Below are 25,427 nucleotides of genomic sequence, written 5' to 3'. Positions count from 1 at the left end.
CCGGCTCATCCATTTCATCGAGATCACATCAACTACTAAATTATTTAATGTATATATAAGTTGAGTTAATAATTTTTCAATCTGTGCATCCCAACTATCATAGTTTAGTGCGGTGTGTGAGCTTGTCCATCCGCTAACTCGTTTTGACACGTTTTGATATTTATATTATATTATATATATTTATCTTACAAAATTTGTTCGTTATTAAACTAATTAATTAATTAATTAAATGTGTAGAAAAACAAATTAGATTAGATTCGAGTAGCGATTTTATATATACTGTTTCAGCGATCGAGACTCTCTTCCCTCTCTCTCGAAAAGCCTTCGAATTTGAGAAGAGCCGTCCGGAAACTATTATTCCTGGTAAATCTTTGCGTACGTTTGTATATTTGTGTGTAATTATGCTTGTGAAATTGATGTATTTTGCGCATATACGCTCGCAAATTCCTTGTTTTTTTGAAATATTTCCCTGGATTTTTGTTTCTGTTGCCAGATCTCGGAGTTGTGCATTTGTTTTGATTTTCGTCACTCTTAGAATGTTTTGATTTTGTGTAAAAATCAAATTGTGGGAGTTGGTGGAATTTTCCAGCTATTATTTTTTTGTTATCGTAATCGGCATATCTATTCTGGGATAAAAGACTAAGATCCGGAAGTTTTCTGTAAAGAAGTTACAAAGGGAAAAGTTTTCCCGTTTTATTGATCTTTGATATTGTTGACGCTTTTGTTTTGGCATGTGGCTGTTGAAAGTGGCGAGTTACTTGTATTAGGGTTTTCCGGATTCTGGTGTGAATTCTTACTTCTGTTAGGATATTCAGGGTTTGGGAGCTGGACTGCTTCTGATATGGGATTTTCAGGATTTGGGGTTGAATTTCGTGAGATTTCGTGTTTTATTTCAAATATCTAGAAAATTCTCGATATCAAGTTTTTGGTAGTCTACTTATGTGGTTACTTGTTATGGTTTTGTTCTTTGTACAATTCTATAAATTATAATACCTAAATCTCCCTTCATTTTCTTTTTTTTTTCCACTTTTGTGGTGAAGCTTTTAGCTCCAGGAAAACACAATGTCGACTGTGGATGAGCCATTGTATCCAATAGCAGTATTAATAGATGAGTTAAAGAATGATGACATTCAACTACGATTGAATTCTATCCGCAGACTTTCCACAATTGCACGTGCACTTGGGGAGGAGAGGACCCGGAAAGAGTTGATTCCATTTTTAAGTGAGAACAATGACGACGATGACGAGGTATTGCTTGTTATGGCCGAGGAATTGGGTGTATTTATTCCCTATGTTGGAGGAGTGGAGCATGCACATGTGTTGCTTCCTCCTCTGGAAACACTTAGCACTGTGGAGGAGACCTGTGTGCGGGAAAAAGCGGTGGAGTCATTATGCAGAATTGGTTCACAGATGAGGGAAAGTGATTTGATTGACTGGTTTATTCCTCTCGTGAAGGTCAGTCTTGACCTGGTATTTTGCTTATGATTTTTACTTTTATTCTGTAAAGTGTTGATAGGGAGAAAGAACTGATACAATTTAAATTAATCTTTCTCTGCTAAAACTATTTGCTTGAACTTGATTTAATTTTGAACTACAGAGGCTGGCAGCTGGTGAGTGGTTTACTGCTCGGGTTTCAGCTTGTGGGTTATTTCACATTGCTTACCCAAGTGCCCCAGATATGTTAAAGACAGAGTCGAGATCAATATACAGTCAGTTGTGTCAAGATGATATGCCAATGGTGAGAAGGGCTGCTGCAACGAACCTGGGAAAATTTGCTGCCACTGTGGAACCTGCTCATCTCAAGACGGACATCATGTCAATGTTTGAGGATCTCACACAAGATGGTAATCCAACTTTGAGTTATTGTATTTAGCCTAATCACTCATTTTATTTTACATTCATGATTCCTCGTTTCCTTTTTTCAGATCAAGATTCTGTTCGGTTACTAGCTGTGGAGAGCTGTGCTGCTCTTGGAAAATTGTTGGAGCCTCAAGATTGTGTTGCACATATTCTCCCCGTAATTGTCAACTTCTCGCAGGTACAGTTTTACTGTTTTTGATGATCAGTGCTAAACATATTTAACGTCTTAATGTTCTGAAGTCTATAATTGTTGTACTCTCGAATATTTTTCTTGGTATTGTGGACAATCCTCTGTTTTTACATGCTTGCAAATTGTCTGTATCAGGATAAGTCTTGGCGTGTTCGCTACATGGTTGCCAACCAGTTGTATGAGCTTTGCGAGGCTGTTGGACCAGAACCTACGAGGTTATTATTATATTTCATTTTTGTGATGCGTTCTTGGTTCTCTGTATGGCCTGATGCTAATACAAATATCTTATTTTTACATTTAATTTGCACGAGTAAAGGATTGGGTTATGGGTCGGTCAAGGGGTTGATCGTTTAACTCTGAGATTTGTTTGTGGCTTTTTCTACCTTGTCTACCTATTTTTTGGATGTTAGAGGCTCGTTTGAGATAACCTCGTGATCTCAATATTAGCTATATTTTTTGAGAAAAGACTGAATTCTGTATTTCTTTCATCAGCAGCCATTTAAATACAGGATAAGCATTAAATTGGCATCCAAGAAATCTGCCCACTATTCCCCTATCTAGGCTCAAGATTCTAGCACTTATTAAAAGAAAGAAAAAAAATTCAATCAATCAAATTCCTTATTTTCTAAACTTCCCATGAGTAAATATTTGATATAGCACATCCTGGATTTTTGCTGCTCGAATTTTGTTTGAGTTGGGTGGCTGGGCCCCATAGATTGAGTCCCATCTGCTCCCTTTGGAAATCTTGGTTGTCCTCAAACACGAAAGAGGAAAAGCGAGCTGTGAGCATGGGAGGAGCTTCTGCAGGTGACAGGCCCTCCCAGTGCACTAAGACTTCAGATTTGCCTTGGTTCGTGCGCTTGTCAAATACTGCCATTGGTGAAGGATGAAATGCTTCGGAGTGAGGGGGAAGGGGGGTAGATGTAGCGCCCTTACCCGAGCCACTACTAAACAGACTAATAAACATGCAACATTAAACTTAATAACAACAATTAAACAGCGGAAACTAAATACTTAATTATCTTACAACCCAAATGAAAACAAATCAATAACAGCAGTTTTAAACATTAATACAACCATAACAAATACATGATTCTGAACGTGAAAACGATAAACCACAGAAAACCTCCACTGGATCACCACCGAAAATCCAACTGCTCTAGCCACGGACCTGGTCGTCCGAACCGTCCAACCTAAGACCTGCCCCGTGGAATGGGGTGCCCAAGATGAAAACAAGGACGTGAGCGACAATCGCCCAATACGAGAATCTACGAGTATAAAAACTGATATGATGCATGCGAAATGCAATATGCTCGGATATCAAGGATCAAGTCAAGAATCTCATGCTCAGTCTAGAGGCGCTTGAGTGTGTAGTCTCTGATCTGCCCTAGGCATGTTTTGGCTCTCACACTCATCATCAAGACGTGGACCTGCAATGTTCAGGTCATCAGAGCCCGCGGGTCCCGTCGGACACTGTAGCTCTCGATGCCCCATCATCCACAATACAGAATAGGGCTGAGCGGCCCCAACAAACGAGGTATATCTCAAAAGATATCAGGCTCAACATGATATGTCATGCATAATATGCCAAAGCAGTAAACATGTATCATGCAGCAGATAAATATGCAGCATATAAGTGTGTATACTATGCTTGGATTTCTCAGTCAGTACATCATGTACCTCTCTAAAACAATCTGACAGAAAGCTCTGAACCTAGACAATACCAACATAATGAAATCACTAACAAACCAGATCAAACATGCTACAAGTTCTCCCTAATGATCCTTAAATCACTCTTTGAGGATTTAGGATTATACATGCGTCCGTCGTCAGCCCGCTGATGATGTTTCGATCTCAGTTCACCGACCCCTTCTCGAGTCGATACTAGCTCCGAAACTTCCCGACACCAAATTGCCCTAGAAACTGGCTAGAAACCTAAGGTACAACTAGAACTCTCTCTGAAGAATGCGGCGAAGGAAACAAAAGAATCGGCTTCCATTTATAGGCTGCATCCGCACTATTTCAGAAAATCCGAACCAATCTTATCTGCCACGTGTCAGAATCTCATTTGTCTAGTTGGATTTCTCGAGATAATGTAATCCGAATTAGATCGGTTTATCTTTTTTTAAATTCGGTGGATACCAACAACTTGATCCCGATTTATCAATTCCTTAAAACTTAATTAACAACTCATTAATTATCTCTTAATTAATACTTCATTCAAAACAAGGATTCGGGTCATTACAGTAGAAGTACTGGATTGTAGAAAGAGCCTCCTTTGAACTTCTTTGAGGATGAGACTTGAAAAATTGGGTAGTCCTCGAGTTCTCTGGAAGGTATAGCTTGTAAGCCACTTGCCCTACTTTGGCTAACACCTTAAATGGACCGTAGTTTGCCTTTGGATGCTAAGCTTGGCTCTCGATAGGTTGGAAGCTTGAGAAGTACCAAATCCCCTTCCTTGAACTCCATTTCCTTGTGTTTCTTGTCATGATGCAGATTCATAACATTCTGAGCTTGTAGCAAGAGATCACGAGCTTGGCGTAAAAGTTGATCACGCTGTTGCAGTGCGTGATCCACGGCGTCCAGACGTGCCTGGCCGGGGAGACAAGACAGAAGGCTTGGTGGTTGGCGACCATAAACGATCTCAAAACGGGTGGCCTTAAGAGCTGTGTGAAAGCTTGTTTATGGCAAAATTCTGCCCAGGCTAGCCATTCAAACCATTTCTTCGGTGGATCACTTGTAAAGCACCTCAAGTACATTTCTAGAATGCGATTTATCGCCTCAGTTTGTCCGTTGGATTGGGGACGATAAGCTGAGCAGAAACACAGTTTGGTGCCACTCAAACGAAAGAGTTCCTGCCAAAAAGAGCTTGTGTAAGTTACGTCTCGATCGCTTACTGTTGTTTCGGGTATCCAATGTAACTTGAAGATGTTGTCGAAAAAGATTTTGGCGACTTAAACTGCGGTGTATGGATGGGCTAAGCCAATGAAGTGAGCATATTTAGAAAAGCGATCGACACCATGAAAATTACAGTCTTCCCTTTTGAGGTAGGCAACCCCTACCCTTCGATGAAATCCATTGAAATGTCGGCCCAAATGTGGTAAGGGATGGGCAGAGATTGTAAGAGTCCAGCTGGCTTCATTGCTTCTATTTTGTTGTGTTGGCATGTGGAACAATTGGACACTACTGCTTGGACTTGACGTTTCCTCCCTGACCATAAAAATCTCGTCTTGTGCGGTGGAGAGTGCGCTGGTAGCCTTCATGACAGCCTTCATGTACCATTGAAATAATAGAAGCAGTTAGTGGTGATTGTGGAGGAAGGTAGATTTTGGATTTAAACCACAAAATGTCGTTTTTAACTTCCATGGTCCGAAAGCCTTTCCATCTTGAACCTCTTGAATTATGCGTTGCAGTTCTGGTGTATTAGAGTATGCTTCTCTGATGGCTGCCAGAAAATCCCATTGTGTTTTCGAAATGGCCATCAAACAGCCCTCCTCGCCTAGGCGTGAAAGTGCGTCCGCCATGGCATTTGATTTTCCTGCCCGATATTCCACCTTAAAGTCATAACCAATTAATTTGCTTATCCCCTGTTGTTGTGGAGAGGTTGAAATACGTTGTGCGAGCCAAAATTTGTGACTATAATAATCCGTACGAATGATGAAAAGTTTCCCCAAAAGTAATAGTACCAATGACGCACGGGTTTGGTGAGTCCAATGGGTTCCTTTTGATAGGCGGGTAGTTTCCTACGACGAAGGGCTAGTGTGCTGCTGACGAATGCAATTGGGCACCTTTGCTGTTGAAGTACAACCCCTATTCCTGTTTATGATGCATAACCCTCCACGATGAAAGGTATGGAAAAATCTGGAAGAGCAAGGACGAGTGTAGAAGTGAGCACTTTCTTCAATGTTTCAAAGGCATGCATGCTATCAGCTGTCCATGAAAAGCCTTGTTTGCGCAGCATATTGGTTAATGGGGCAGCAATAACTCCATAGTTTTGTACAAATTTGTGGTAGTACCCTGTTACTCCGAGGAAGCCCCGGAGTGCCTTTAGAGTTATGGGTTGTGGCTAGTGTTGAATGGCTGCTATTTTATTTCCATCCACGCTCACCCCTTTCCGTGAAACCCATAGTTATGAAAAGCATGCGTTTGGTTGCGCCTAGGCGACAGGCCCAGCCGGGCGCACCCCTTGCGCCTGGGTTATTACCTGCCTAGTCGCGAGGTTTGAGTCGCAAAAGCGTGCGCTTTAAAGGAGTGAGCCGATATTTTGTAGGTAAACAAAAATTAACTCGAACTCAACCAATTTTGAAACTCAATTAGCAAAGCCCCTAACTATTTAATTATTAAAAAAATCCTATTGTCACTCATTTATGCAAGACATTTTTAACAGTAAGTTGATAAGTCGTCTATTTAAACTTTTACTGTAATCTTCCTTCTGTTACGATGATGTTAGTTGAACATGATGATGAAGAATTTGATGATTTAGATGATATTGTAATTCTTTATACAAACTTTTAATCTAATTTGTTCTAGACTCATGACTCATCAATGTTTTGGATTATGACGACGACGACGATCATATAGTTGCAGACATCGAATAGGAATTTGATTATTTAAATATTTGATGTTTTTTTAATATACTATGAATTGATGATTTACGGATGAACTTTAGATGATTAATTTTTTTATGGTTATGATTTATGTTACATTATCTATTAATGGATTTTTATTTACAATGTTTGTTATCATTGTTAAAAATATTTAATTTATATAATATATTATATTATAACTCACTTTATTATATTGAATTTTAAATTTATGTTAAATGCGCTTTACTTCGATAAAGCGTGCACTTTATCTTGCGTCTCAGGCTCCAGGGTACCCTAGTGCTTTAGTGCGCCTTGCGTCCTAAATAACTATGGTGAAAGCACATGTCCCAAGTAAGCAACCTGTTTTTGAGCGAAGTGACATTTGGATTTCTTAAGGAATAAGTGTTGCTGTTGCAGGATTGTGAAAACCGTACAAAGATGGCAAATGTGATCTTCCCAGGTTACGCTGTAAACGAAATGTCATCGAAGAAAACCAAAACAAATTTCTGTAAAATTCCGCCGAAAATCGAATTCATTAAAGCTTGAAAAGTAGAGGGCACATTAGTGAGGCCAAAGACATCACCATAAACTCAAAGTGGTCGTGTTGGGTGCGAAAGGCCGTCATGTGGATGCTACTGGGGTCCTTCAAAATTTGATGTAGCCGGATCGCAAGTCTAATTTCGAAAAATATTCGGCGCCATGTGATTCCTCCAATAACTTGTCGATCACCGGAATGAAGAACTTGTCCTTCCCTGTTTTTGTATTCAAGGCACGATAGTTGGTACAAAAGCGCCATGCGTAATATGATTTTTTGACTAACAATACGGGTGAGGAGAAATGGGATGAGCTGGGTCTAATAATCCCCATTTGTAGCATCTCATCATATTGCTTCTCAATTTCATCTTTCTGCATACGAGGATATATGTAAGGTCTAACAACAATGGGGTTTGTACCTTCTTCCTGTAGAATTTTATGGCTGAATACTCTTGAGGGTGGGGTCCTTGAGGTTCCTCGAACATGTTGTTGTAGGTATCCAGAAGGTGTTGTAGCTGGGTAAGAGATGCCTCCTCTATCATAGTTGTCGAGAGGTTTCGGTGTAAGGGAATGTAGGACGAGTCTCCGTGCCATGTAACTAGCATGCCTTCCCTTACAAACTGCATCAGCATTTTGTCAAAATCCCACGTGATACTTCCTAAGGAGTTGAGCCAATTTACTCCCATGACAGCTCCAAATTCTCCTAGTGTGGGGACGTAAAAATCAAGATGGAAGATATGCTTCTCCAACAGGATCCGAACAGCCGAACACATTCCTGAACATGGTAGATGCTTCCCATTTGCTACCTTCACAGATATGTCTCCTCGTTGCGTATTTGAAGGTTCAATTGTGAGACCAAATTGGAGTCCAAGAAACAGTGGGTACTGCCGGAATCAATAAGGACATGGAGAGGCATCGAATAGATGTATCCTATTATTTGCATAGTTTGGGCGTCACTGATTCTCGTAATGGCGCGAAGAGAGATGCCCACATCGTCTGTATTAATCTTTTCAACTGCATCTTCTGGGTTGAAAGAACCGTTCATCACAGTTAAAGCACAACCCTCTTGAGCGTCATTCCTTTATCTTTGATGATCTGCTCAATTGCCTTGTGATCGATGGCCTGTGTTTGTTGGGATACTACGTTTTTTGGAAAATTGGGTTCTTGTCATAGGCTTCCCGTGCGTCTTTCATACAAACGGGCCAGGCCCATAGCAGTTGTTAAATCTTTTGGGTGGTGAATGTTTACCTCAATCGCGATATGTTCTTGTAGGCTGCTAATGAAAATTTCAACTTCTTGCTCGTTTGTGAACGAGGAAGCTCGTGCAGAAAGTTGCTCAAATTGACGTTGGTATTCTCATACCGTGCCTATTTTTCGCAATTTCAATAGTTCTCCCAGTTTGTTGGTGCAAATCGGTGGCCCAATCCTCACGTGGCAGTACTGTGCGAAAAACTCCCATGTAAGATTGGGTCGATCTCGCTTAAATTTTAGGAACAACAGTTGAGCGTCTCCTTCAAGATGAAAAGATGCGAGCACCACGCGCTGATCTTCGGGCGTGCGTTGATGCTAGAAAAATTGTTCACATCGGCTTATCCAACTAATGGGGTCGGTTGACCCATCATAGATAGGAAAATCCATCCTCGAACATTTGGGAATGAATTGATTCGAGTCCCCCAACTCATTGGATTTGCGCTGATCTCTTGTGTGTGAATCAGATGCTCCGCTGCTATCCTCACACTTTAGTAGCCAATTCTTCATACCTTTTGTGTAGATCTTGTTGGGTGCGTTCTTGTTCATCTCGTCTGCGTGCTTGGTCTTCTCTTTCGGATTTGAACAGGTTGAAGAGGGTCGTAAGCTGCTCTTAGATTGCTTGCAAATCGCCCATAACTACTGTATCTGATACCAACTTGTCATGAGCACGGGTAAAGGATCGGGTTATGTGTCAGTGAAGGGGTTGATCGTTTTGTTTGTCGCTTTTTCTACCTTGTCTACCTATTTTTGGATGTTCGAGGTGCTTTTGTGAGAACTTCGCCATCTCAATATTAGCTATATTTTTTGAGAAAAGACTGAATGTTTTATTTCTTTCATCAGCAGCCATTTAAAGACGAGATAAGCATTAAATTGACATACAAGAAATCTGTACATTATTCCCATATCTAGGCTCAAGATTCTAACACTTATTAAAGTAAAGTAAATAAAATTCAATCAATCCAATTCCTTATTTTCTAAACTTCCCATGAGTAAACCTTTGATATATGACATCTTTGATTTTTGCTTCTCGATTCTTGTTTGAGTTGGGCTGGGCCCCATGGATTGAGTCCCTAACATAGTACTCAGGTACTCCACTTGTCCTATTTATTTTTATCTATGTGTTATCATGACACACTTACGATTTTATGCATGTAGAGTAACGAACTTTTGGCAAATCAGCGCTTTTCAATTTTCTTTCTATGTAATTTAACCGAAATTCTTTTTGAGATTACTTTCAAATTTGAGAATGATGTTTTCCTCTTGATGAAGATTGTATCTTAATCTATCATGTTTAGCTACAACAAAGTTGCATAATAAAGACATATGCCAATAATAATTTTTTTGTTAATATGGACGCTTTTATCATAGTTGTATATGTTCCTATGTACCTTTTACTTGTTTACGGGGTGTCTAGCGGAATATGTTTGTTTGAACATGAGAACATCTACTTCCTAAATTTAACTGAATATGTTAATTTTTTCTGTGATTAATTTTTTAATCATGTCGCTGATGTTTCTCATTATGAAATGATGCAGTATACTGTTATTATGTGTCTCAGGACGGATTTGGTTCCTGCTTATGTTCGCCTACTTCGAGATAATGAAGCAGAAGTGCGTATAGCAGCTGCTGGAAAAGTCACCAAGTTCTGTCGGATTCTTAGCCCTGAACTCGCCATTCAGCATATTCTTCCCTGTGTGAAGGTAGAAGCCAGATGTAATTTTTTTATGATAGTTGGTGAATTTATGGTTTATGTAATTGCTTTCTTTACCTTACTATATAATAAAAGGCTGTGCTGCTTGTAGGAATTGTCATCGGATTCCTCACAACATGTGAGATCTGCTTTGGCATCTGTCATAATGGGAATGGCTCCTGTCTTGGGAAAGGTGAGGTGAATTGCAACTTAAAGTTGATGAAAGACGATAATGATGCAAATTCTTTTTTCACGATGAACTGCTAATTAGTTTGGATCCAATGTATTTTAAGTAACATTGTTGGTATTTAAAGACATATAGTTTTATGTAATCTGAACGCTTTTGCATGCCTCCAGAGATGGAATGGCAGTCTCTTTTTAGCTTCGTAATTCCACATTATTGACTACGCTGAACGTTAAGTGTTTTATGCATATGTTGCCGCATCCACCTGCTTGTTGCCATATACTTGGGTTTTGTCAGCTGACAATTTATCTTAACCCTGCAATAGATTCAGCTATTTTCTCTCATTATAGTTGTGTACAGTTTGTGCTGATGTCATAGGCATGGTTCTTGACAGAGTTCCAGTTCATCAATTTACAATTTATGTCCATAGATAGCTTTATATCTTGAGATGGTAACACCTTGTCATTCGACCTGTAGAATGTATTTTTTTTCTTTATGCACACCAAATCTATGTCGTGCCTGAATTTAGAGTCAAGATGTCTCTTTTGTTGTATATCCTTGAGTCTGGTATCGTGTGCAGATTGATCTCGGTTCTTATGAAGGAGCAGCAGGGCCTTGTTAGGATTGCGTATTTAGCTTTGCAATATCTTTGGGAAATAAAAATACCCTCTTTCTTAGACACTTTTATGTGTTTTGGCCCGGTTTGGATCCTATGAGTTTTGGTTTAGTCACCAGTGCAGTATTTGTATGGATATGGATGTGAGGTGGTATTAGCTCTCCTTTCTAACCTCACCATGTATAATTGGTGTTGAAGAATTTTCAACTGATTGGTGATTCTTTAGTTGTTTTCATGGTTTTTCAATATATTATCACTTATTACTTTCTTGGAGTCTCATTTCTTAAATAAAGAAGTAATTAGATACGTAGACTATTACGGTGGGTTTTGAAAAATCGAGGTCTTGTTTTTGTTGATGATACAGGATGCAACCATTGAACAACTTCTTCCTATTTTTCTTTCTTTATTGAAAGATGAATTTCCTGATGTTCGCCTCAATATCATTAGCAAGCTAGATCAAGTCAATCAGGTGTGTAATATTCCTTCAAATTGTTTCTTTTGTGAAAGGAACTTCTTCAGCTGTGGCTATTTCAAAATATTGCTCACTTATTCCGGTTTCTGGATGCTTCCAGGTTATTGGGATTGATTTGCTCTCTCAGTCTTTATTACCGGCTATTGTCGAGCTGGCAGAGGATAGGCATTGGAGGGTTCGGCTTGCTATCATAGAATATATACCACTATTGGCTAGTCAATTGGGTGTCGGATTTTTTGATGATAAATTGGGTGCCCTTTGTATGCAGTGGTTACAGGACAAGGTTGGTGTTTTTTCTTAGGATTATGCTCGGCTAATGTGTATACTTATTTTACCATTGATAGTTTTTTCACGTTTTCCAATCTACATGAGAACTTTGAAAGAGCGATGTCGTGGCTGTTGTTAAGCTTGAATGGTGAGGTCAAACTTGATGTTATTCATGATGAGAGATTCAAGAGAAATATGTAGATTCAACCTTGGTTTATTTATTTGTTACTTATTTTTCAAACGACTTGTGCTTCTCTATTTTGATTTATGATATTATTATGTCAGTTGGCCATTTTGTTTTACCTTTGTCATGGACTAATGCACATCAATGGGTAAAACCATTGAAATGGGCAACATCTAATGTTTTACTGTTTGTTTTTGTAAAGGTTCACTCAATTAGAGATGCTGCTGCTAATAATCTGAAACGCCTCGCCGAAGAATTTGGTCCAGAGTGGGCAATGCAGCATATAATACCACAGGTTTGTAGATGATGGTTAATTATTCTGTTGTTTTGGTTTCTGCTTCCAGTGAAGTTACTAGCCTTGTCTTTCAATTAACTTTCTGCATGTACGTCTGATTAAATTATCCGACTGATTAAATTATCGTTGTAGCTTGTACAGGAAGCCAAAGGAGATGTTTATATTTCAAGCTATGTACAACGGGCATTTTTTTTTTTTTTTAAGTATCGGACACGGATACGACATGGATACGGATATCCGCGTGTCGGATACGGAAAAATCGGTATCAACTTTGCATGTTTGATTAGTCGGATACGTCATTGACATGGCTAGGATATGCCATGGACACGTTTAAAAAAAAATTTTGAATTTTTTTTGACCTTTTCTTTTTAAATCAATGTTCTGAAGTTTTACTCTGTATATATTTACATAAAATATATATATATATATATATATTTCTACATTATGTTTATATAAATACTTATATATCTACAATTTGTATATTAAATTTATGTATATATAAATAATATTTATATATTTAATAACTGTCGTATCTTAACCGTATCGTGTCTTATATTTTTTAAATTTTCCGTATCGTCGTATCGTATTCGATACGATACCCGTACCCGTATCCATGCAACATAGATTTCAAGTTTCAGTTTCTTATTTTATGCACAAGTTTTTAGAACCCAGAAGTGAATTTAACCAACTGACGTCTGCTTTTGTGAAACTTAGAGAGCACAGAAAGGATAGACCTATAATGAACTCATGATGGCCTATAGAGGAAAGAGGAGCATTCCTGAGCATATTAAGCCATGTATGACTAGTTGAGTATTGGCTTCATTTAGTCATGGATAACATGTGCCACTGTCGAACAGACTAATAAGCATACTAAATTTAAACTTGATAACAACAATTAAACTGCGGAAAATAAATAATTAATTATCTTTTATCTCAAATGAAATTAGAACAATAATCTTAGTATTAAACGTTAATACAATCATATCGAAAACATAATCCTGCACAAGAATACAAGAAATCAAATAAAACCTCCACTGGATCACCACCGAAAACTCCACTGCTCTAGTCACTGTCCTGGCCGTCCGAACCGTCCAACCTAAAACCTTTCTCGTGGAATGGGGTGCGCAAGATGAAAACAAGGACGTGAGCGACAATCGCCCAATATGAGAATGTACAAGTATGCAAACTAATATGATGCATGTGAAATGCAATATGAACTAATATCAAGCATCAAGTCAATAATCTCATGCTCAGTCTAGAGACGCTTGAGTGTGTAGTCTCTGATCTGTCCTAGGCATGTTTTGTAGCCGATACTCATAATCCAGACGTGAACCTACAATGTCTAGGGTCGTCATAGCCCGCGGGTCCTGTCGGACACTTGAGTTCTCGATGCCCAACCGTCCACAATATAGAATCGGGCTGAGCGGTCCCAACAAACGAGGTATATCTCAAAAGATATCAGTCCAACGTGATGTCATGCATAATATACCAAAAGAGTAAAACATGTATCATGCAATAGATAAATATGCAGCATAAAAGTGTGTATATTATGTCTGGATATCTCTGTTAGTCTATCACGTATCTCACTAAAACAATCTGGTAGAAAGTTTACTCGTCTGAATCTAGAGAATACCAGCACAATGAAATCACTATCAAGTCAGATCTTAGATTACCAAACATGCTTCAAAGTTCTTCCTAATGATCCTTAAATCACTATTTAAGGTTTTAGGATTATGCTTGCGTCGGTCGTCAGCCCGCCGATGGTATCTCGATTTGCGTGTCCCGGTTCACCGACCCTTCCTCGAGTTGACATTAGGTCCGAAGCTTCTTGACACCTGTCCTAGAAACTGGCTAGAAAACCTAAGGTATATGACTAGAACTCGAGAGAGAGGAGATGAACAAAAGCGGTTTAGAAAACAAATGAAATCAGCTTTCGTTTATAGGCTGGATCCAGACTATTTTAGAAGATCTGAAATCAATCATATCTGTCACGTGTTATAATCTCATTCATCTAGTTGGATTTCTCAGGATATTGAAATCTGAAGTAGATTGAGTAGTCCATTTTGAATTCGGTGGATCGAACTGGTTGACATCGATAATGAATTTCTTAATAATACTTAATTAACAACTCTTTAGTCATCATTTAGTTAGTACTTCATTCAAAAAAAGATTCAGCCTATAACATCCTCCACTAATTACAATGATTTTGTCCTCGAAATCAGAACTTTATTACAAATATAATTGAATAAAATATAATTTATAGTATTACAATGATACAACTCAAAATAAATGCGGATACTCTGAGCGCATATGACTCTCTAACTCCCAAGTCGCCTATGCAATACCTCGGCGTTGTCATTGCACTTGCACTAGAACAAGTTGAATGATCTTGGTTTTTAGCTTCTCTTTCCTACCCAGGATTAAGAGCGGCTGCTCTACATAGGTCAAGTCTTCTTCAACTTGAATATCTGTCGGATCAAGAACGTGCAATTCATCTGCTATATACTGTTGTAGCAACAATACATGAAAGATATTATGAATGCTGGACAAATACAGCCGTAAAGCCAATCGATACGCCAAATCTCCAACACATTCCAAGATCTCGAAAGGTCCGATGAATCTCGGGGCTAATTTTCTCTTTAGTCCAAATCTCATCACTCTGCAGAATGGTTAAACTTTTAGAAAACTTTTTCCCCGGGCTGAAACTATAGGGGTCTACGCTTGATATTCGCGTAACTCGATTGACGATCTTGTATAGTTTTAATTCTCTTCTGTATCCGTTCCACTTGGTCAATCGATTGTTGCACTAATTCAGGTCCTTGCACTTGTCGTTCTCGTACTTCGTGCCAAAACAATGTATTACGTCAACGTCTACCATACAATGCTTGGAACGGAGGCATACCGATGTTGTTGTGGTAACTATTGTTATATGCAAACTTCACAAGCGGCAGATGATCATGCCATGCTGATCCAAAATTCACAGCACAAGCACGTAACATGTCCTCGAGTGTCTGAATAGTACCCTCAAACTGATCAGCGGTCTCTAGATGATATGCAATACTCAAGACTCAATGTCTTTCTAACGTTTTTTGAAAACTTCCCCAGAACTTTGAGGTAAAGGGTGGGTCTCTGTCATTAACTATGCTTGTTGGCACACCTAATATTTAAGAATCTCTTGGATGTATAGTCTTGCCATGCGATCGAAACTGTATTTCCGGACTATACGGAATGAAATGTGCTGACTTAGTCAGTCAGTCTACAACTACTCAAATGACATTACAATTCTTAGAAGAAAGCTGCAAGTGGGTGACAAAATCCATCGTCACATGCTCCCACTTCCATTCTGGGATAGGAAGATTATGAATTAATCCTCCTAGTCGACTATGTTCAGCTTTCACTTGCTGACAAACCAAACTCTTAGCTACAAACTGGTAAACATTTTGGTCTTCAAATATTTATACATTTTCATGTTTATAGGGTGGATACTTAACTTACTCATGAGCTTGAGATAAAATCTCGTCTCTTAAATTAGAATATTTTACAATTCTCCCCGATAGACACAAGGTTCAATCTGTTTTAAACTCAAAGCTTGATGTGTGTCTCCGTTAGCTAACCTTGCTAACTTTTTCACATTTGGGTCAGAAAACTGAGCTTATCTAATTTTGGCATACGTCTGTTCAGATAAAATGTTCGTTACTGGAATGTTTTTTATTCCTTTCTTACGACGGAAGTGAAATAACAGAAAAACAATTTGGATTACACTTGAGATGAAATTTGTCTGAAGTGTAGATAATCTCACCTTGCGACTAAGAGCGTCAGCTGTGAGATTCGCTGATTTTGGATGATACTTGATTTCGCAATCATAATCCTTTAACAAATTCATCCATCTGTTTTGGCGCATATTTAAATCAGCTTGAGTGAAAATATACTTCAAGCTCTTATGAGTCGTAAAAATCTCAAATCTCTCTCCATAGAGATAATGTCGCCAAATCTTTAAAGTAAACACAATCGTTGATAATTCCAGGTCATTAACTAGATAATTCTCTTCATGCTTCTTCAACTATCTGAATGCATATGCAATCAAATGACCATTCTTGGTTAAAACACATCCAAATCTTTGATGTGATGCATAAGTGTACACAACGTACCCTCCTGTTCCAGACGGCAGAGCTAAAACTGATGCAATTGTCAAACGTTGACGTAGTTCATGGAAACTATTTTCACAATCATGTGTCTATTCTAATTGCACATTACATGCCAACTGTATTAATGGCTTTGCAATATGAGAAAATCCTGAGATGAATATTCGGTAATAATCTGCCGAACCTAGAAAACTTCTTTTTTTGAGCTGACTTCGGTCGTGCCCAATTAAACATGCTTCGATCTTAAGATCCAGTGATATCCCATATTTGGATATAACATGTCCCAAGATGACAACTCTGTTGAAATATCCACAACATAAATGAGATATCCCTCTCCTCCTTTCACTAAAGTCCGTTGTGCCTCTATAACAGACACTATTGGCATTGGAGGTTGAGAAGAACCAATTCTCGTCTCCTTCTGGACGAAACTGAACGATACATATTACAATCTACGGTCGCTTTATACTTAGTCAAAAGGTCGATTCCCATAATACAGTCGAAATCTTCCATAGCCAATATCATCATATTGGCATACAAGTATTTTCTCTCCAACTCTATCAAACAGTCTACTACAAGTCGCGTAGCTAAAACCTCTTGTCCCATAGGTGTAGACACTGACATTAAAAACATCTAATGACACGTTAGTTTATGCTTATTAACAAACATTGATGCTTTAAATGAATGCGATGATGTATCGATGTCAATTAATACATATGCAGTGATACCATATAAAAGGAAATTACCTGCAATGACTAATTCCTTTTGTTCCTTAGCTTGCTCTTGGTTTAGGGCAAGCGTTGCTGAGATCCTTGTGATATCCCTCCACAAGGGGAACCTTGAGCAGGAAAACCTTTCTGCTACACATTGACCTCAGACTGTTTTCCAATGTAAAATCCTATGATAAATCTCCGTCTCCACTCTGATCCTCCAAGTTAGGGCAATCTCTCTTCATGTTACCAAAACCACCACAACTGAAACATGCACTTGTTACTCTTCGACATATGCAGGGATACCACATAAAAGTAAATTACCTGCAATGACTATTTCATTTTGCTCATCAGCTTGCTCTTGGTTTGGGGCAAACACTTGTCCCTGGACTCGTGCGCATTGCTGAGATCCTTGCGATATCCCTCCACGACAGGAACCTTGAGCAAAAAAACCTTTCTGCTGCACAGTGGCCTCAAACTGTTTTCCACTGTAAGACCCTATCATAAAAACTTTCGCCTCCAAGTTAGGGTAATCACTCTTTATGTGACCAAAACCACCACAATTGAAACATGCACCTGTAACTATTCGACATGGTAATCACTCTTCATGGTATGAACCCCCACAATTGAAACATGCACCTGTAACTCTTCGACATATGCAGGGATACCGCATAAAAGCCACGACTCTTTCGTTTTTCTCCCCAGCTTGCTCTTGGTTTAGCGCAAACACTTGCCCCTGGACTCATGGGCGTTGCTCATATCCTTGCAATATCTCTCGGCTTACCTGCTGCACAGTGGTATTAGACTGTTTTTCACTGTAAGACCCTACCATAGAATATCCGCCTCTACTCCGATCCTCCAAGTTAGGGCAATCCCTCTTCATGTGACCAAAACCACCACAATCGAAACATGCACCTGTCACTCTTTGACATTTCTCTGCTTCCGCACTGGCCACATTGCACATTTTTCTATCAAAACTGTGCACCCCTCCAGTACTTGAAGAAGAAGATACAAACTTCATGAAAGATTGAACCCTCGGTCCCAACGAGCTAGAACCTTTGCTAGTTTGCATAGTCTTCTTCCTAGCAATACTGATCTCGGCTTGACGACAATGAATCACTAATCCTTTGTATGAAGTCGGATCGTCACAGACAGAAACTCGATCAAAAATTTCGTGCTTCAAACCATCCCAAAAATGAGAATATTTTGTTGCAGAATTCTCATTGATGCGAGGAATGTACGACAACAGATCCGTAAACGCCTTTGTTAATCCTTAATGCTCGAATCTCCAGGCTTAAGGATCAACTGTTCCAACTCTTTCGCCTGACGAAGAGTTGGCGGAAAGTGATGATTGATGAAGGTTTGACGGAAATGTTCTCAACGAATCCGCCCATGCTGCTGAACAACAGTTTTCCACCATTTCCGAGCTTTTCCTTGGATCGTGAAATCGGCTACCTCCATCTTCCCATCATCGTCATAGTGCTGCACTCAAAAACACCGCTCCATGATATCGACCCAAGTTGCAGCAAATCAACATTCTCATCTCCTGTCAACGATTGAGGCCTAATCTTCATGAAATACATAATGTTGACGTGGTTCCTATGTCGTTTTTCTCATGGTATCGGTGACGCCTTTCGTCACGATCTTTATGACGATGTTCTCTGCCAGTCTCATCGTCGTCATAACGTTCATGTTTCATACTTCCGTAAATGCTTCCATCTCATGACATTTGAAAGGAAACCCAAATCAACCTCTAAATTTTTTCATGCTCTTATACCATTAAATGTAGCACACTTACCGAGCCACTACGAAACAGTCTAATAAACATGCCAAATTTGAACTTAATAACAACAATTAAACAACAGAAACCAAATAACTTAATCAACTTACAACCCAAACGAAAACAGAAAAATAACATCACTCTTAAAAGTTAATACAACTATATCGAAAACATAATTTTGACGAGAATACGGGAAACCAAATAAAATCTCATCTAGATCACCACCGAAAACCCAACTGCTCTAGCCACAGCGCTGGCCGTCCGCACCGTCCAAACTAAGATCTGTACCGTGGAATGGGGTGCCCAAGATGAAAACAAGGACGTGAGCGACAATCGCCCAATACGAGAATTTACGAGTATACAAACTGATTGATGCATGTGAAATGCAATATACTCGGATATCAAAGATCAAGTCTTGAATCTCATGCTCAGTCTAGAGGTGCTTGAGGGTGTAGTTTCTGGTTTGCCCTCGGAATGTTTTGGGTCCCACACTCATCATCAAGACTTGGACCTGCAATGTCCAAGGTCATCAGAGTCCGTGGGTTCTGTCGGACACTGTAGTTCTCGACGTCCTACCGTCCACAATACAGAACAGTTTGAGCAGCCCCAACAAACGAGTATATCTAAAAAGATATTATTCCCAACGGGATGTCAAGCATAATATGCTAAAACTGTAAAACATTTATATCATGCAACAGATAAATATGCAGCATATAAGTGTGTATACCACCACGCTTGATAATCTCAGTCAGTACATCACGTATCTCACTAAAACAATATGACATAAAGTTTACTCGTCTGAACTTAGACAATACCAACATAATGAAATCACTATCAAGCAAGATCCGGGAATTAATCTTATCTGTCATGCGTTCTAATCTCATTCGTCTAGTTGGATTTTTCGGGATAATAAAATTTGAAGTAGGTTTGTTGATCTATTTTAAATTCGATGGATCCCAACAGATTGATTGCGAATTATCAGTTCTTTGATAATGATTAATTAATAACTCTTTAATGATCTATTAATTAGTATTCTTTCAAAATAAGGAGTAGGGTCATCACATTACCTATTTTATTCTATTACAGATTTCTGCAATAAAATTATAATTTTGTTGCCATTTCGGCCACTGTTAAAATATAAAATGAGTACGTTCATGGTCTTGTCGTTTTCATGCAGGTGTTGGACATGATAAACAACTCGCACTACCTGTATCGAATGACCATTCTTCGTGCAGTTTCATTGCTTGCTCCTGTTATGGGTTCTGATATAACATGTTCCAAACTGTTGCCTGTCATTGTGACTGCATCAAAAGACAAGTAACCTCCGTTTCCAAAATCATCTATGAATATGGTTGTGTAATCAATAGTTTCTACGTATAATCAACTGTGAGTTATTTGTATTTTGCAGAGTACCGAACATAAAATTTAACGTCGCTAAAATTTTGCAATCCATGATCCCCATCGTCGATCAATCGGTAAGTTCACTCATGCATACGTCTTGTGAAACGTGAAACTGAATCGATGTTCTCTCGTTTTCCCCCTTTTTCTCTTTGTTCATCTCTCTTTCATGTTTTGAAACATAATCCAACTTTCCAAGGTGGTGGAGAAAACCATACGCCCTTGCTTGGTAGATCTTGCCGAGGACCCTGATGTTGATGTCCGTTTTTTTGCCAATCAAGCTCTTCAATCGATCGACCATATGATGTCGAGCTAGAAACAAGTTCGCGCCATGCTAAATTTTATTTCTGGTGTCTATTTTTATGCATGTCTCCTTTATTGTAGTGCCTCTTGAATAATCATAAATTTGAGCAGGCTACCGAATTTCTCTTATTTACTGTTATCCAAGAAATTCCGTTTTGTCTGTATTGTATTTTCTCCCAAACAACTCTTGCTAATGTTGTAGTGGATCTTTCCTGTTTAGCTGTCTCCCCCTCGAGTTTGAAATCTTAATTTAACAGTTTGACTCGCTAGAAATTTGCAATTTATCTTTGTGGCAAAAATTTGTGTGAGACGGTCTCACGGGTCGTGTTTTGTTAGACAGATCTTGTAGCGCCCCAAACCTCGCCACGTAATCATACAACATGTGACGTCATATGCATAAATTTTTTTTTACAACGACATAATAATATAATTGCATATACGACAAAATAGTGCAATCATCACACTATCTACATCAGTGCAGCAGAAACAATATAATAAATATATACACACAACTCAAATACGATAATAAACTATACTGTCTCTATCTACCATCAACTACAAGACTGTTTAACTAGACACACCTAGTCCTCCTCTATCATGTCTCACAGGATAGTCCTGTAACATGTTCAATAGAAACAGCCCCAAAGGATGAGTATATACAACAATTATCATTGTAATACATAACAGTGATATTAACAACATAGATATAACTAAAATGATAACAGAAATATCCCTAATTCCGTTTCTGGAATATTAGTCATCAACAACATCACACTGCAGCAATAACATCGACGATACGTCGCATCCCAACTCCGGCTACAACAATATCTTCGAACAAACAACAGCATCGACGATACGTCGCACCCCAACACCAACGACAACAATATCGTCGAACGAATAACATCGACGATATGTCGCACCCCAACTCCGACGACAACAATATCGTTGAACGAACAATATCAACGTGACGTCTCTCAACGACAGCCAACAACATCAACAATAATAAACAACAAAAAATATAATATCAAATCACCCAATTATGGTGATTTATCGTCGTTAAACACAATAGTATTTATTATTACTAAAGAATAACAACGTATGCTCGTACGTCAACACGTACCTGATAATCGAGTATATATAAAATCTGGCTATTTCTTTGATCCCGAGGTTTGTGACGTATCTAAATAATTCAACAGCAATTATCAGATCACTATCACCTTATCAACACAAATCATAATAGCCTCAATGCACAACATGAAATAGCTCAACAACAATGAATTCAACAAAATATAAAACTCGATTATAAATTCTTATCGTTCAACAATTTCATATTCTGATGTATTTAATTCACAATACTACCGTCAAATATACCCTAATTAATTAACTTCAAATAATAGGCTATTTTACAACATCCGTCAAATTACGAAAACTTTATATCAACATGTAGCCTCTTATTCGTAGACTCCGAATATATAATCAGAATTAATAACAACTAACAAAAAAATCTCCAGTTTCAATTCAACGATTAAAAATACTTAATTATAACAAATTAGGAATAATTAAAAATAACACTACTATAATCTTCGCTTTTTTACTTTGTTAAAATCATACACGACTGAACAATCTTCAATTTCTGTATGATTTAACAATTCATCAGATTTATTTCAGAAATCGACGAATTTCAAACATCACCAAAACTATAAAATTTATACCTCAAATCGAAGACCTCGTGTCAACGATCCCAGAACTGAAGTCGTTTCGTCGATTAGATAAACCGATAAATCGTACGATCGAAAAGAAAATTGAAATGATATTTTCTCACTACTATCTCACCTCTGTGAGCTCTCTGCCGAAGATGAAAGAATTTTATTCTTTCAACGTAAGTTCAATTTTATCATAATATAATATAATTATTAACATTTTAACACTGGTATATATTTTTGGACAAGTCAAATAATCAAATTTCCCAAACGCAAAAACTTCTATATCTTTGAGTTTTCAACGTTATATCCAAATTTCAACTCATTTGGGCTTCATATGACCACAATATGTCATATTTCATTCTTTAAAAATCATTAATTATTTAGTAATCTCATATTACTAAATCAACAACTTGTGATATTTACTTCAGGCATTACATTTCTACCCCACTTAAATGAATTTCGACCCCAAAATTAATCAAAAACAGTAATAATATGCATAAATAAAGATACGTCATACCATCAGAATAACTAGGGTTAGAGCTCCCTCATATGCCGCTCTGTCTCCCAAATGGCCTCTTCGAAACCTCTATGCTCCCACTGAACCTTCACCATCGATATGAGCTTACTACGAAGCTTCCGTTCAGATCGATCCAAAATACAAACTGGTCTCTCAACATAAGACACATCAGGATCTAATTGAACCTAAGAAATATCCAACACATGTGAAGGGTCTGGCTCATACTTCCGCAACATCGACACATGAAACACATCGTGAATACCAGATAAAGATGGAGGTAGAGCCAATCGATAAGCCAAAGTGCCTATCCGTTGCAATATCTCATACGGGCCAACATATCTCGGTGCCAACTTTCCTTTCATACCAAATCGCATTGTGCCACGAAAAGGAGAAACTTTCAAAAATACTCAATCGCCCTGCTGAAACTCTAAGGGTCTTCGTCTTTTATTGGCATAGGCGGTCTGTCTATCTTGATCTGCTCTCAATCATTGCCGTATCAACTTTACTTTCTATTCCATCTCATGAATCATATCACGACAGGACCTGTGACTGCAGCTCGTTCAACATCATCCCAGTATAAAGGAGATCTACAACATCTCCCATACAATTCCTCTAATGGAGCCATCTGAATACTACTCTGATAACTATTGTTATACGCAAACTCCACCAATGGAATAGATGACTGCCAAACAGATTTAAAATCCATAACATAAGCACGCAACATATCCTCCAGCGTCTGAATAGTACGCTCAGTCTGACCATCTGTCTGAGGATTATAAGTTGTACTCAATCTCAACTCTGTCCCCATCGCAGTCTGCAATCCTTCCCAAAAATGAGAAGTAAATCGAGGATCTCTATCAGATATAATAGACACTGGAATCCCATGCAAACGTACAATCTCTCTTATATATAACTGTTCCATCGTCAAGTACGTACTACTCATGCTATAAGGTATAAAATGTGCAACTTTCGTCAATCGATCAACAATCACCCAAATAGCATCAATAGTTCTAGTGCTTCTTGGCAAATGAGTCACAAAATCCATCGATATGTGCTCCCATTTCTAAGTCGTTACTTCTAAACTCCTCAATTCATCTCCTGGCTTTTTCGTCTCAGTTTTGATCTGTTGACAATTGAGACATCGACGTACAAAATCAATCACATCACGTTTCATTCCCTTCCACCAAAACTGAGAGCGTAGATCCTTATACATCTTCTTGCCACCAAGGTGGATAGAATATCGACTACAATGTGCGCGTCGCAACATGCCCTAGCGCAACTCAGATATATCAAGAACTACCCATCTATCATTCATCCTCAAACTGCAATCATCAGCCACTCTAAAACGAGTATCTTGTTTCTGAGAAACTAACTCCTTCCATCGTTGAACTCTCTCATCTGTCAAATGTGCATCACGAATACAACCATATATATAAGGTTAAGCTGATAAAGTAGATACCAGGATAGGAGTCGTCGAGATATCAAAATCATATCCCAAGAAACAACAAGACATCATCATAGCTGATAAACGACCCACATCTTCTGCAGTACAGCTAACTTTACGACTCAATGAATCAGATGTAAGACTTGCTCGACTAGGATGATATTCAATTTCACAGTCATAATCTTTCAACAAATCTAACCACCATCTGATATGAATCCACGTGCGTAAGAACAGGAAAACACGATTAAATATGAATCGCGCCCTCAAATTCAATAACGAACAAGGATTGTTTTTGTGTCCCGATCTTTTGATTCAAATAAGACGTGATTTTCACCCCTAAACTACGTGGTTTAGTAACAAAGAATCACAATGAAACAATTGATAAATCAAACGAACCTTCGAAGAACCTGTCCTTGACAATCCGTATGAAATCAACCGACAAACGCCACAAAGTAAAAACTTTGATAAGTTTGATTTTTATTTACAAAGCAAAGCTTTGAAAGCGTTGAGAGAAAACTCAAAAGTTTTGTATAAACTCAATAATAATGACTGAAAAGTGTCCCAAATTTTCGTGCAATATGTTTACATATAATCAAAGATACCAAATCTAGTTACCAAAATAATGTAAACCCTAAACTACGAAAAATCTGCGCCGCGCGCATATGCGCGCCCCAACTCGCGCATATGCGCGCAAGTCTACCACTGTCGCGCGCCCATATGCGCGCATGTCTCTGCTTATGTCGCGCATATGCGCGCCCTATTCCGGCGCATATGCGCGAAGTCTTCTGTTAAAACCTTCGGTGTCCAGTACCCCTCGCGCATATGCGCGCTCCTTCTAGGCGCATGTGCGCGAGCTTACGCATATGCGCGCCTTGCCTTCGCGCATGTGCGCAAGATCTTCTGTCTGGATTTGCGCGCCGTTTTGCATGGATGCTTGAATAATGTTCATATGATTCCCATGCATCACAAACCTTTCATCACTCTGTACTTCGCTTGTAAATCCGTCTTCTTTGCTCGTAAGCCCATTCAATGCTTCTTTGAACCTCTTCAGACGTCCCCTCGTGATTGGTCCCTTCAGCAACTCTAAAGGGTCCCATGCTTTCTTTGGGGCTTGACCTTCCGTGTTCGCATCATCCTCCCCTTCTTGAAAAGGATTTGTTCTCAAATCTAGTTCGTCACCTACATCAAACAACGACAAGTCACTAATATTAAAAGTAGAACTCACGTTATACTCACCCGTTAGATCGGGTTTGTAGGCATTGTCATTTATCCTTTCAAGGACTTGGAATGGTCCATCTCCCCTA

At 38.7% G+C, this 25,427-nt stretch overlaps 1 protein-coding gene across 3 annotated transcripts; it reads left to right on the top strand.

Annotated features, from left to right (window-relative positions):
• Positions 1-231: 231 nt before the first annotated feature.
• Positions 232-20,678, top strand: LOC140819365 (uncharacterized). Of its 3 annotated transcripts, none has more exons than XM_073179424.1 (13): positions 232-363; positions 1,041-1,455; positions 1,598-1,844; positions 1,926-2,038; positions 2,186-2,265; positions 9,980-10,121; positions 10,224-10,304; positions 11,276-11,380; positions 11,484-11,666; positions 12,037-12,129; positions 19,936-20,075; positions 20,167-20,233; positions 20,356-20,678. In XM_073179424.1, exons 2-13 carry the CDS (start codon positions 1,063-1,065, stop codon positions 20,470-20,472), a joined length of 1,761 nt encoding a protein of 586 aa, XP_073035525.1. In that variant the 5' UTR covers positions 232-363; positions 1,041-1,062; the 3' UTR covers positions 20,473-20,678. The 3 variants fall into 3 exon arrangements, with proteins under 3 accessions (XP_073035525.1, XP_073035527.1, XP_073035524.1); XM_073179426.1 differs by having other exon boundaries at positions 274-363; positions 1,048-1,455; XM_073179423.1 differs by lacking the exon at positions 232-363 and adding an exon at positions 827-862 and having other exon boundaries at positions 1,048-1,455.
• Positions 20,679-25,427: the final 4,749 nt, after the last annotated feature.

Source organism: Primulina eburnea, chromosome 18 (genome assembly GCF_022965805.1).
Source record: "Primulina eburnea isolate SZY01 chromosome 18, ASM2296580v1, whole genome shotgun sequence".
Classification (NCBI taxonomy): domain Eukaryota; kingdom Viridiplantae; phylum Streptophyta; class Magnoliopsida; order Lamiales; family Gesneriaceae; genus Primulina; species Primulina eburnea.
Note: the sequence above shows the minus strand (reverse complement) of the source record. Positions and strands in the feature narration are given on the sequence as shown.

What these genes read in the sequence shown, in the direction of transcription:
- LOC140819365 (XM_073179423.1), top strand. Translation starts at nt 842, where the DNA reads ATGGGATTTTCAGGATTTGGG. An exon ending in TGAGGATCTCACACAAGATG is followed by an intron (nt 1,845 to 1,925) that starts GTAATCCAACTT and finishes TCCTTTTTTCAG; the next exon opens with ATCAAGATTCTGTTCGGTTA. An exon ending in TCCCCATCGTCGATCAATCG is followed by an intron (nt 20,234 to 20,355) that starts GTAAGTTCACTC and finishes CAACTTTCCAAG; the next exon opens with GTGGTGGAGAAAACCATACG.